General features: G+C 39.5%; 1 protein-coding gene across 1 annotated transcript in view; it reads right to left on the bottom strand.

Moving 5' to 3' along the window:
- The window catches only part of SLC13A1 (solute carrier family 13 member 1), a 75,614-nt gene extending 74,379 nt beyond the window's left edge, over positions 1-1,235 (bottom strand). The window contains exon 1 of the mRNA XM_060155990.1: positions 1,137-1,235. Within this exon, the coding sequence (XP_060011973.1) occupies positions 1,137-1,235 (99 nt within the window). The remainder of the gene's footprint in view (positions 1-1,136) is intronic.
- Between the last annotated feature and the right edge of the window lie 12,925 nt (positions 1,236-14,160).

The following is a 14,160-nucleotide window of genomic DNA, read 5'->3' as shown; positions in this document are numbered from 1 at the left end:
TCTGAGGGAGGGTGGAGTATTATAATTACTGCAATTCTATTTTTACCCAGACTAGTATAACCTTGGTTAATGCTTATGAAAGAAGAACATCAGAAAGGTTCTCTTCTACTCAGAGAAAAGGCATCATGGGGTGGTGGGAACTGCACAGCTGTGGGATCAACAGATTTGGGGAGATTCTCACTAGCCCACTTACTGTGTGCCAGCCACAGCTCCAAGTAAGTGCTTGATGAGTGCTTATTTATTTAATCCTCATAACAAGCCTGTTACTCTCTCACTCTTACACATGAGACAATGGAAGCACAGAGAGGTTAATTAATTTGTCTAGGTCACACAGCCTCTAAGTGGAAACCTGGGACCTAACTCTGACTCTGGTGACTGTCCTCTTACCACCAAGAGACACTCATCGTGCCTGGCGTTGAGAAGGTGCTCACTAAGTGTTTGCTGATACAGTCATTTCCCCAAGGTATTAAAAATGCATTGTGTTTATTATTCTGGACTTAGACTGACCACACTTAAAAGGAAACAGAAAAATCCCTACAAGCACACCAAAATGATAAAAAATCTCAAATGCTCAGAACATGTACAGTTATTTATTAGACTTTTCTGATTAACCAAGGAAGATTACTTCATGCTTTCAATGAAGCATAAGGAAACTAGATTTCCAGAAGATTCGGTGGCCCACACCAAGCCACGGAGCTGTCAAGTAAATTAGTTTGCGCTAGACCCTCCCTAGGACTCCCAAGTTTTCTTCTAGCTCTTTCCCCCAGTGTCACATTGCTGCCTCGTCTCAGGGGAAAGGATTGTGTTAACCCAGGATGCTCTCTGGAGATTGATAACTAGAATGACAGGATCTCAAGGGCTGTGATTCTTTTGCCCTTCCTCTCATCTGGTTGCCAGGCAGAGAACAATTCTGACTGAATATACTATTTAATTATTGCAGTTAATCATACCGAGGATCAACAACATTAATCATTAAAAAGGAGAAAAAATGGACAAAACACAATGTATAACCATCCTGATTTCAAGCCCAAGGTGTCATCACCCATTCAGCTCTGAGCCAGACAATTACATAGCAACAATAAAGGACAATTAGATAAATCAGAAAACCCACCAGCCCATTCTCCGGGTTCACTTACCTTGTTGCAGAGGATGAGTGGCAGTGGCAATAAAATCAACAGAGTGAAAAGTACAAGGAGAAACCGGCGATAAACTAAAATATAACTGAAGAATTTCATTGTCCCGAACTGGTGCCTTCAATAGTGTTCTCCTCCAAAAAAAGGCAGACGTTAAATAGCCAACCTGGATTAATATTTCTCTAGCCCATCGTCTTCATTTACTGCCCCAGACTCACCAACGAGTTAAAATTAAATCTCGATTTTTATTGTTTTACTGTCACAATTCACATGGAGAGATAAGCTCAAGAGTGTTTGCAAGAACTCAAAGACCATTTTCTGTTATGTTTTTGAAGGGCAAAACTGTCCTGATTTAGTCTGTGCACATTAACTGGAATGTGAACTGGCCAAGTCTAGGAGAAGGCAAACCATGAGGCTGGCTGAGTCTGCCCACGATGAGGCCCCTCCTTACCTTTTGATGTTCCCTGAATTGGAGGCTCCACACTTGCGTGGTGCCTTGAGCAGGTCTTTACTGGGTGCCTCCAGTACCCTTTCTAGTGAAGCTCATTTTCAGTTTGTGAATCGAAATAGCAACCCCAGTAGTAGGAATTCCAGTGTGAAAAGGCAAGTTTTTGCTACAGATGGGTTCTTCTGGGACTTCTCAGATAAGGTATTGAGGCAGCCGAATGCACTGCCTTTGTGGAGTTTGGCTCAGAGGAGAGCTCCTGACCGCTCTCATTTAGGACTTCTCTGTTCTCATTCAAAAGATAAATACCACTGCTTCTGAGAGTGAATAGTATTTTTCTCCCCAGTACCACACTCAGTTGCACAATAATTTCTTCACTGTTCGAAAGCAAAGTTCCGTGTTTCTTGGACTCTATGACCTCTTTGGATAGGAAACCAAAAGTTACCATAAAGTCTTCCATAAGCCCTCACCTGTAAGACTTTTTCAGAACTGAGTTGATACTATTGTGCTGATACTGACTATATTGACTGTATAATTATCAGGGAATTTGTACAGAGATAATTTGTACAGAGATATGGCCATTCAAGAGGAGTGTGTGTGTGTAAACGGGAACTGTTCTGACAGTGACATGGAGGATCTGTTTTGAAACACCTCAGGGCTAGGGACTCACTGGTTAGTTTCTCATTGTGTCATAAATTAATCATACAACAAACCTCAACTAAACAACTACTATGCACCTGGCTCTAGGTATAAACAAAACACATTTCCTTCTATAATCTATAGTCAATTTCTCTTGCCACAAATAACCTTAGTTTTAAATAATCTGTGGTTAGCATTTAGACCTTATTTCTATGCCCCATGAATATAACTCTGCCTTCTTTTCCCTTCAAGAAAGATAATTCTTTCACCAACACTCACCTCACTGTATTGTTAATGCGGATGAGAAAACATTTTTTCGCCTCTAAAAGTCTAAATTTCTAAAGATGTATCATATATAGTGATTCAGGAAAATCAGTAAGCAGAAAAAAAGTCTCCAAACCAGAAAGGCACATTACATCTTGAATTTCTCAGGTGAAAAAAAGGAGGGTAATTATAAATAATAGTAGTAAATAGTGAGCAGTAATAAAAGCGTTAAAAAACACATTAAAGAAAAAAAACACATTAAAGGAGGAGAGTTAAAGCAGTTTTGATACTTTTTTTTCTATATAACACTCAGTACAGTTCATTGCATGCTATTTTTATATATATTTTTTGAAGAAACCATGTCTGTTCTCAGATTTCCTTCAGCCACCTGGTGAGACCATTTGAGCCTCATTTTCTCATCTTAGAAGATCTTACTCTGTGAGATGATACCAAAAATGAAAAGGTATTTGTATGATATTTAATGGAAATGAAGGCCTATGCATGCAGGGAACAGTGGCACTCAAGCCAGACAAAGGCTAAAGGTAGAACAATTGACATTTTGTCAGGGCCTCCTCTCAGTGCGCTGTTTTCTCTGTTCTGGCTCCCATTTCTCACCAGACCGAGTCTTGCAGGTCCCTCCTATTATGGCCTGAGGTTCTAGCCAGCTCCATCTTCTGTGGCTGCCCTTTATCACAAAATGGTTCTACCTTTGCTTTACGTCCAGCCAATTTCCTTTTCCTCAAGGGTTTTCTCTCCATTGTCGTTGAGATAAAAGATCTGAGAAAACAATTCACACTAAACACAAAAGACTAATATGAGCGGCACACCTCTGCAAGAGCCAGCAGGGAATGAAACTCTAATGGGAGACTTTGGGCCACTTGGAAACACATCTTAAGGTATCTTTCAAATCACATCACGGTGCTAACCAGTTCCACACTTGTCAACTTTCATCTCTTATTTGTATAGAAAAACATATATCTCTCTTACTACATCAGAATTGTGCTGTTTTATCTATCTGACCTAAAATGAATCACACCATTGTGTAACTATGGATTAGTCCATTTAAAACATCTCTATGAATATAAAAATATTACAAATACTGCTCATCCATTTACAATCAACTGCTTTGTGTTAGGAAGGTTACTACCTCATTTAGTCTTCAAAACCCAATACAGTTCATTCCTATACACTAACAATGAAAAATCAGAAAGAGAAATTAAGGAAACACTCCCATTTACCATTGGAAAAAATGAATAAAATACCTAGGAATAAACCTACCTAAGGAGACAAAAGACCTGTATGCAGAAAACTATAAGACACTGATGAAAGAAATCAAAGACAATACAAACAGATGGAGAGATATATCATGTTCTTGGATTGGAAGAATCAACATTGTGAATATGACTGTACTCCCCAAAGCAATCTACAGATTTAATGCAATCCTTATCAGATTACCAATGGCATTTTTCACAGAACTAGAACAAAAAGTTTTACACTCTGTATGGAAACACAAAACCCTGAATAGCCAAAGCAATCTTGAGAAAGAAAAAAACTGAGCTGGAGGAATCAGGCTCACTGACTTCAGACTATACTACAAAGCTACAGTAATCAAGACTGTATGGTACTGGCACAAAAACAGAAATATGGATAAATGGAACAGTATAGAAAGCCCAGACATAAACCCATGCACATATGGTCACCTTATCTTTCACAAAGGAGGCAAGAATATAAAATGGAGAAAAGACAGCCTTTTCAATAAGTGGTGCTGGGAAAACTGGACAGCTACATGTAAAAGAATGAAATTAGAACACTCCCTAACACCATACACAAAAATAAACTCAAAATGGATTAAAGACCTAAATGTAAGGCCAGACACTATAAAACTCTTAGGGGAAAATATAGGCAGAACACTCTATGACAAATCACAGCAAGATCCTTTTTGACTCACCTCCTAGAGAAATTGAAATAAAACCAAAAATAAACAAATGGGACCTAATGAAACTTAAAAGCTTTTACACAGCAAAGGAAAATATAAACAAGATGATATGACAAACCTCAGAATGGGAGAAAATATTTGCAAATGAAGCAACTGACAAAAGATTAATCTCCAAAATTTACAAGCAACTCATGCAGCTCAATAACAAAAAACAAACAACCCAATCCAAAAATGGGCAGAAGACCTAAATAGACATTTCTCCAAAGAAGATATGCAGATTGCCAACAAACACACGAAAGGATGCTCAACATCACTAATCATCAGAGAAATGCAAAACAAAACTGCAATGAGGTATCATCTCACACCAGTCAGAATGGCCATCATCAAAAAATCTACAAACAAAAAAATACAAACACATGGAGGCTAAACAATACACTACTTAAAAACGAAGTGATCACTGAAGAAATCAAAAAATACCTAGAAACAAATGACAATGGAGACACGACGACCCAAAATCTATGGGATACAGCAAAGGCAATTCTAAGAGGGAAATTTATAGCAATACAATCCTACCTTAAGAAACAGGAAACATCTCGAATAAACAACCTAACCTTGCACCTAAAACAATTAGAGAAAGAAGAACAGAAAATACCAAAGTTAGCAGAAGGAAAGAAATAAATAAAAATCAGATCAGAAATAAATGAAAAAGAAATGAAGGAAACGATAGCAAAGATCAATAAAACTAAAAGCTGGTTCTTTGAGAAGATAAACAAAATTGATAAACCATTAGCCAGACTCATCAAGAAAAAAAGGGAGAAGACTCAAATCAATAGAATTAGAAATGAAAAGGGAGAAATAACTGACACTGCAGAAATACAAAAGATCATGAGAGATTACTACAAGCAACTCTATGCCAATAAAATGGACAACCTGGAAGAAATGGACAAATTCTTAGAAAGGCACAACCTGCAAAGACTGAATCAGAAAGAAATAGGAAATATGAACAGACCAATCACAAGCACTGAAATTGAAACTGTGATTAAAAACCTTGCAACAAACAAAAGCCCAGGACCAGATGGCTTCACAGGCGAATTCTGTCAAACATTTAGAGAAGAGCTAACACCTATCCTTCTCAAACTCTTCCAAAATATAGCAGAGGGAGGAACACTCCCAAACTCATTCTACGAGGCCACCATCACCCTGATACCAAAACCAGACAAGGATGTCACAAAGAAAGAAAACTACAGGCCAATATCACTGATGAACATAGATGCAAAAATCCTCAACAAAATACTAGCAAACAGAATCCAACAGCACATTAAACGGATCATACACCATGATCAAGTGGGGTTTATTCCAGAAATGAAAGGATTCTTCAATATACGCAAATCAATCAACGTGATACACCATATTAACAAATTGAAGGAGAAAAACCATATGATCATCTCAATAGATGCAGGGAAAGCTTTCGACAAAATTCAACACCCATTTATGATAAAAACCCTGCAGAAAGTAGGCATAGAGGGAACTTTCCTCAACATAATAAAGGCCATATACGACAAACCCACAGCCAACGTCGTCCTCAATGGTGAACAACTGAAAGCATTTCCACTAAGATCAGGAACAAGACAAGGTTGCCCCCTCTCACCACTCTTATTCAACATAGTTTTGGAAGTTTTAGCCACAGCAATCAGAGAAGAAAAGGAAATAAAAGGACTCCAAATCGGAAAAGAAGAAGTAAAGCTGTCACTGTTTGCAGATGACATGATACTATACATAGAGAATCCTAAAGATGTTACCAGAAAACTACTAGAGCTAATCAATGAATTTGGTAAAGTAGCAGGATACAAAATTAATGCACAGAAATCTCTGGCATTCCTATACACTAATGATGAAAAATCTGAAAGTGAAATCAAGAAAACACTCCCATTTACCATTGCAACAAAAAGAATAAAATACCTAGGAATAAACCTACCTAAGGAGACAAAAGACCTGTATGCAGAAAATTATAAGACACTGATGAAAGAAATTAAAGATGGTACAAATAGATGGAGAGATATACCATGTTCTTGGATGGGAAGAATCAACATTGTGAAAATGACTCTACTACCCAAAGCAATCTACAGATTCAATGCAATCCCTATCAAACTACCATTGGCATTTTTCACAGGGCTAGAACAAAAAATTTCACAATTTGTATGGAAACATAAGACCCCGAATAGCCAAAGCAATCTTGAGAACGAAAAACGGAGCTGGAGGAATCAGGCTCCCTGACTTCAGGGACTCCTGACTATACTACAAAGCTACAGTAATCAAGACAGTATGGTACTGGCACAAAAACAGAAAGACAGATCAATGGAACAGGATAGAAAGCCCAGAGATAAATCCATGCACATATGGTCACCTTATCTTTGATAAAGGAGGCAGGAATGTACAGTGGAGAAAGGACAGCCTCTTCAATAAGCGGTGCTGGGAAAACTGGACAGGTACATTTAAAAGTATGAGATTAGATCACTCCCTAACACCATACACAAAAATAAGCTCAAAATGGATTAAAGACCTAAATGTAAGGCCAGAAAGTATCAAACTCTTAGAGGAAAACATAGGCAGGACACTCTGTGACATAAATCACAGCAAGATCCTTTTTGACCCACCTCCTAGAGAAATGGAAATAAAAACAAAAATAAACAAATGGGACCTAATGCAACATCAAAGCTTTTGCACAGCAGAGGAAACCATAAACAAGACGAAAAGACAACCCTCAGAATGGGAGAAAATATTTGCAAATGAAGCAACTGACAAAGGATTAATCTCCAAAATTTACAAGCAGCTCATGCAGCTTAATAACAAAAAAACAAACAACCCAATCCAAAAATGGGCAGAAGACCTAAATAGACATTTCTCCAAAGAAGATACACAGACTGCCAACAAACACATGAAAGAATGCTCAACATCACTAATCATTAGAGAAATGCAAATCAAAACTGCAATGAGATATCATCTCACACCAGTCAGAATGTCCATCATCAAAAAATCTACAAACAATAAATGCTGGAGAGGGTGTGGAGAAAAGGGAACCCTCTTTCACTGTTGGTGGGAATGTAAATTGATACAGCCACTATGGAGAACAGTATGGAGGCTCCTTAAAAAACTAAAAAGTAGAACTACCATATGACCCAGCAATCCCACTACTGGGCATATGCCCTGAGAAAACCATAATTCAAAAAGATTCATGTACCACAATGTTCATTGCAGCTCTGATTACAATAACCAGGACATGGAAACAACCTAAGTGTCCATCGACAGATGAATGAATAAAGAAGATGTGGCACATATATACAATGGAATATGACTCAGCCATAAAAAGAAATGAAATTGAGTTATTTGTAGTGAGGTGGATGGACCTAGAGTCTGTCATACAGAGTGAAATAAGTCAGAAAGAGAAAAACAAATACCATATGCTAACACATATATATGGAATCTAAAAAAAAAAAAGATTCTGAAGAACCTAGGGGCAGGACAGGAATAAAGATGCAGACGTAGAGAATGGATTTGAGGACATGGAGGGGGAAGGGTAATCTGGGATGAAGTGAGAGAGTGGCATGGACATATATACACTACCAAACGTAAAACAGATAGCTAGTGGGAAGCAGCTGCATAGCACAGGGAGATTAGCTCTGTGCTTTGTGTCCACCTAGAGGGGTGGGGTAGGGAGGGTGGGAAGGAGACACAAGATGGAGGGGATATGGGGATATATGTGTATGTATAGCTGATGCACTTTGTTACACAACAGAAACTAACAGAACACTGTAAAGCAATTATACTCCAATAAAGATGCTAAAAAAAAATAAATAACCCACAATGAGGTTATCACCTCACACCGGTCAGAATGGCCATCATCAAAAAATCTAGAAAAAGTAAATGCTGGAGAGGGTGTGGAGAAAAGGGAACCCTCCTGCACTGTTGGTAAGAATGTAAATTGGTACAGCCACTATGGAGAACAGTATGGCGATATCTTAAAAAACTAAAAATAGAACTACCATATGATCCAGCAATCCCACTACTGGGTATATACCCTGAGAAAACCATAATTCAAAAACATACATGTACCACAATATTCATTGCAGCACTATTTACAATAGCAGGACATGGAAACAACCTAAATGTCCATTGATAGACGAATGGATAAAGAAGATGTGGCACATATATACAATGGAATATTACTCAGCCATAAAAAGGAACGAAATTGACTTATTTGTAGTGAGGTGGATGGACCTAGAGTCTGTCACACAGAGTGAGGTAAGTCAGAAAAGCAAATGCCATATGCTAACTCATATATATGGAATCTAGAAAAATGGTACTGATGAACCTAGTGATAGGGCAGGAATAAAGATGCAGACGTTGAGAACAGACTTGAGGTCATGGGGGTGAAGGGGAGGCTGGGACATTGTGAGAGAGTAGCACTGACATATATACACTACCAAATGTAAAATAGCTAGTGGGAAGCTGCTGCATAGCACAGGGAGATGAGCTCGGTGCTTTGTGATGACCTAGAAGGGTGGGATAGGGAGGGTGGATGGGAGGGAGACTCAAGAAGGAGGGGATATGGAGATATATGTTTGCATATAGCTGATTCATTTTGTTGTACATCATAAAATAGCACAACACTGTAAAGCAATTATACTCCAATAAAGATGTGTTAAAAAAAAAAAAAACCAATACAAGGGATTGGTATGGTGTGTATTTTTATAATTGTTTCTCTTTATAGATTCGGAAACTAAAATTCAAAGAGGCCAAGTAAAATTCCCAGGTACTAAGTGGTATAATGATTTAAATCCAGTTATTTCTGGGACCTAAGGCAATGTGGGGTGTTTCTGGTACTATGTCACGTGTCTACCATAATGACTATTAGTTTGACACCACACACTAAAACCTGAAACCTAGCATTTGTATGTATGTACATGGTTTGGTTGGCTTAGGGACTGTAGCTCTAGGGCTTGCTTTCTTAATGTCCATTGAGACTTATGATTGGACACACCTTATGTGAAAAGCAGGTTCAGCCACAAATAGAAAGATTCCTTCTTTATATATTCTGCTTATTTTCATAAAGACTTTAGTTGTGTAGACAATCAACATGGGGGAAAAGGAAACCAGACTTTATGTGCCATCCCTTAGGCTTCTCTCAGGCTTGTTTTATGGTTTTCTCTTTCTTATGCCATATTTACTCTCAAATTTGTGCTCTTCTTCAGGCCTTTCCCTCTTCCAAGGAAATGCTTCCCTTCTCTGTCTTTAAATCCCACCCATCCTTGAAGTTTGACCCAGTAGACTCATCTCAAATCTGCTGCTTTCTATAAATCCATCCTGACAATTCCTGACTTTCCATGGACCCACCTGGGAAGCTCCTTTGGCCAACTGTATTCAAATAACCTGGAGTGCTTGACAAAAGTGCAGAGTCCCTGCCCTATTAGGTCAAAATGTGGCTTCATGTTTAGTTGGCTCCCTACATAGTTTTTATGCACACTAAAATTTGAGAATCATTGACATAGTATCTGTAAGATGCATCTCCCTGTGAGTAGACACACTGACATTAATTACTATTTTAAAAATGCATGTAAGTCTTAAATCCTCAATAAACCCTAGCAAAGCAACAAGTGACTACTCAGTGAAAAATTTCTCTAAATTTGCCTATAAATATAGATAAATGGGAACAAATTAACCCCATTGCTTATATAGTATGGGTTACAGGAGCAGTTCTTTTTTGTTTTGTTTTGTTTTTTTGCGGTACGCGGGCCTCTCACTTCCGTGGCCTCCCCCATCGCGGAGCACAGGCTCCGAACGCGCAGGCCCAGCGGCCACGGCCCACGGGCCCAGCTGCTCCGCGGCATGCGGGATCCTCCCGGACCGGGGCATGAACCCGCGTCCCCTGCACCGGCAGGCGGACCCTCAAGCACTGCGCCACCAGGAAAGCCCACAGGAGCAGTTTTTCAATTAAGTATTTAGGTTTTCAAAGACGTATGGCTTGTTCAGTGGGGGAGTATTTGCTCCATTCCAAATATACCCATAAATACTTAGATGAGAAAGTGTATATGCTGAGTGTATGCTTTGACCAAGGAAAGAAAAGTCAAAATGCTTTTCCTGTTGGTGAAAGCAGCCAGGCACATTTGTACATAAAAAGACCACATTGGCTTCATTCTTAGAATTTGTGGATGCCAAAGTGCATGCCATTTTGACTTGATTGCTATTGCTGAGACTATAGAGGCAGGGATGTAAGACAGATTTTCTCTTCACAGTCATTTGTTTCTAGGCCTTCACTAGTCCCTAATTCTGAAACTCACTCATCGTGTATCCCCATTTATATATTCCAGTTATCATCATAAATTCTATCATTTCCAGACACTGTACTGTAAAGTGTTTACTCCCTGAGTTCCGTATGTGAGCTGTGCCCTAAAACCTTTTCAGATACTATGAAAACTAAGATCATTTTTTTCCCCTCGTAATTAGCATCCAGTAGTCATTTACTTTGGCACTTTTTAATATTTTCGATTTCTTCATGCTCACTGTTTTAATTTTTTAAGGTGATGAATTCTCTTGATGAAAGTGAAATGTACAGATAATGTGTATGTAGTGCAATTTCCAGGCCCATGTCAATGAACTGTATCAGTTTTTATTTTCATTTCCTAAAATAAAGGATAAAGGCATTACCTAGGGTAGGATAATCTACCCTAGAGACTCCAGATTCATGCGCAACTCCCTAGACACCTAAATTGGTATATTGTTCATTATTAACCACAACTTCAATAATCATTCCTCTAATTCCGTGAAGTAAATGACTGACTGAACAGAGAAAGACTGAACTGTGTCCTATGAGGTGGTGACCTGAACTCCCATGAACTGAGAAGCAAAGCAAATTCCACAAGAGGCAGATCTATTTTTGGCAAGAACAGCAGCTTCCTGGACACCTTAGCACTCCTGCCCAGACACAACTGGTCACACCCTCCACCAGGGTGCACGGGATGGTTTTCTCTTGACTAAGCCTGACCATGTCTTTATCTTGGGCTCTGGGGGATGAAAGGGGAAGATTCAGGGATGGAGGGAGGAAGAGGGGGATGTTGGGGAGAATGGAAGAGAAAGGACATTCTGGAACACTTAGCACATTGTTAGAAAAGGAAACTGAATAAAGCTACTCAAAAATGTCTAGAACTCTGTTTATTCCCGCTCCCTGCTTGTCCCTCACCTGCCTGCCCAGTTGCCTTATGAAATAGTCCTATTCCAGCAGCTTTCACACAGGAGGCAGTTTGGGACTCCTCATGAGAACTTTCAGGGTATGCAGAGGTGAACCAGGACTCCCAAATGTAGCATTTATTGTCAGCACCTGGGTGGGAAAGGAGACCAGAGTGTAAGGTGCTCTGAGAGGACTGCTATGACTCCAGGACTCCAAAAAATGGAAGCTGAGGATCCCCAGCAATAGATCACATAGAACAACCCTGTGATCCCAGCTGATCCAAGTGCTCACTTCTTTTCTAGAGTCAAAAGGATTTCACAGGGTTCAGTTAGGCAATCAGAAACTGGTTTGGGTATAGCTCGAGACCAGTTTAAAGAAAGTAGAAAGGTACAAGTTCTCCCCTGGTAACGTTAGTGCTGCTATGAATTCACTGTTTTGTTGCTCATAGCCAAATGGGTCCATTTTTCTCCCTCAGAAAAAAATTGGTATTCCTCCCACCATTTTGCTACCAAAAATATTGTCCATTTGAGCTCGGTACATCTCTTGTCCTTGATGACAATGAAAAGAAAAAGTTTCTAAAGGTGATTTCATTTTAAGTGTAGCAAGTGGCATTGACACAATCCAGCTTACTGTGAGGCTGACCCATCTTCCTTGGAAATTCATTTTTACCTAAGTGTGGAATATCTCACAACATGTCGTTAACATGAATACAAGGAGTCAGCCGGGGGCCCGCGTGGAGTAACTTTCTTCTGGCATAGCTACAGCATTCACTACTCTTCACCACTTGACTTTGTTACTATTTGGGTTTGGTGGCTTTCGGTTCAAAATGGTTGCTTATAGAGGCAACTCATCGTTTAAGGGAAGGCAATGTGTGCCTCGTGACTACTTACAACCTTATGAAGAAAAATACCAACATTTATTCTGACAAGTTATTTATGCTTTCATTTTTGTCCATTTTCTTTACCATAGACTCACAGAGGTACATTTTCAGAACAATATTTTCTTCTTCATTTGTAGCACTGTACAGTTAAACCACATTAATGGACAGACCATGAGGGGTCAGCTTAATTTATACTTCTGGCCTGGATAAACATGATATAAAATGATAGGGGGGGCTTCCCTGGTGGCGCAGTGGTTGAGAGTCCGCCTGCCGATGCAGGGGATGCGGGTTCGTGCCCCGGTCCGGGAAGATCCCACATGCCGCGGAGCAACTAAGCCCGTAAGCCATGGCCGCTGGGCCTGCGCGTCCGGAGCCTGTGCTCCGCAACGGGAGAGGCCGCAACAGTGAGAGGCCTGCGTACCGCAAAAAAAAAAAAAAAAAAAAAAAAATGATAGGGGTGAGGAATAGTTTGAATTCTGGGAGGTTTTTAAAAGAAACAGGGCTAATAAAATAGACTCTTGTAGTGATTGCATTGATGTGAATAAGATACTGTCCCTTCACAAGGGACCTTGCCATCGAATGGGGAAGACAGCATGTATACAGCCAAGAACTCCTGGTGGCTTCGTAGAGCTTAAGACAAGCGCTATGGGAGGGCAATTAATTCTGAGCACTCTGGTATCTTTCATAATAATCTCCATTTTCACAGTCCCTAAAATAACTAATTATAAAATTTCACGGCAAGAGTCTTGATCTAATGTGGTTTTCTCTACTTTTAGTGAATCATAGCATCTCTGGTTTGGAAAATTGTTCGAGCCCCCCCAGGAAATATCGGTGCCCAAAAGCCCATTCTTTCCCAGCCCATTCTTGAATGACTCATCCCTCATTCCATATTTAAATATCCCCTCTCTTCTCTCTTAGATTTTTTTTTTCCCTGGAAGTTGAGCCAAAATTTGCCTTCCTGTAGCTTCCATCTACTGTTTTAATTCTGCTTTTTGGGATCATTGGGAGGGAAATCAAGCTGCTCTTCCACATGACAGCCTTTATATATTTGAAGTCTTCCCTTACCCATTTGCTTCAACCATTTCTCACGTCTCAGATTTTAAGTTTCTTCACAATCTTGGGAGCTCATCTTAAATTAAGAACATGGACTAGTCTTTTTCTATATCCCTGGCTGGTGCCTGAGTTCAATGCTCTATTGCAGATGCTGTTTGGCAGACAGGAGCAGAACCGGACTATCACCTCCCTGGTTCTGGATGTGGTTCCTATAGCAACACCAGCTGCATTTGCCCCATGACATTGCTGAAATATTTTGAGCTTGCTATCCCATAAACTTTGAAACTATTTTTATATGTGCTATAGCTAAGGAATCTCTGTCTTGTCATCTTAGTAAATACGGCAAATTTTCCCTACTAATTTTCATCATGTTAGATTTTTTTACACATGCTTTAAATTGCCATGACTTCTGTAATTCATCACATGCATGCTATACACATATTTAATGAGTGTCCACCCCATTTTTATTCAAAATCATTGATAATGTATTCAGCAAGCTCCCTTCTCCAAGTACCTCCCTTCAAGTTGACACTCTCGCATTAGAAAGTAGCTTTTGGATACTATCATTAACTCAGGCCTACTGAATCA

The sequence above is a fragment of the Lagenorhynchus albirostris genome, chromosome 8 (assembly GCF_949774975.1).
Source record: "Lagenorhynchus albirostris chromosome 8, mLagAlb1.1, whole genome shotgun sequence".
Classification (NCBI taxonomy): Eukaryota; Metazoa; Chordata; class Mammalia; order Artiodactyla; family Delphinidae; genus Lagenorhynchus; species Lagenorhynchus albirostris.
This window is presented reverse-complemented; position numbering and strand designations above follow the sequence as displayed.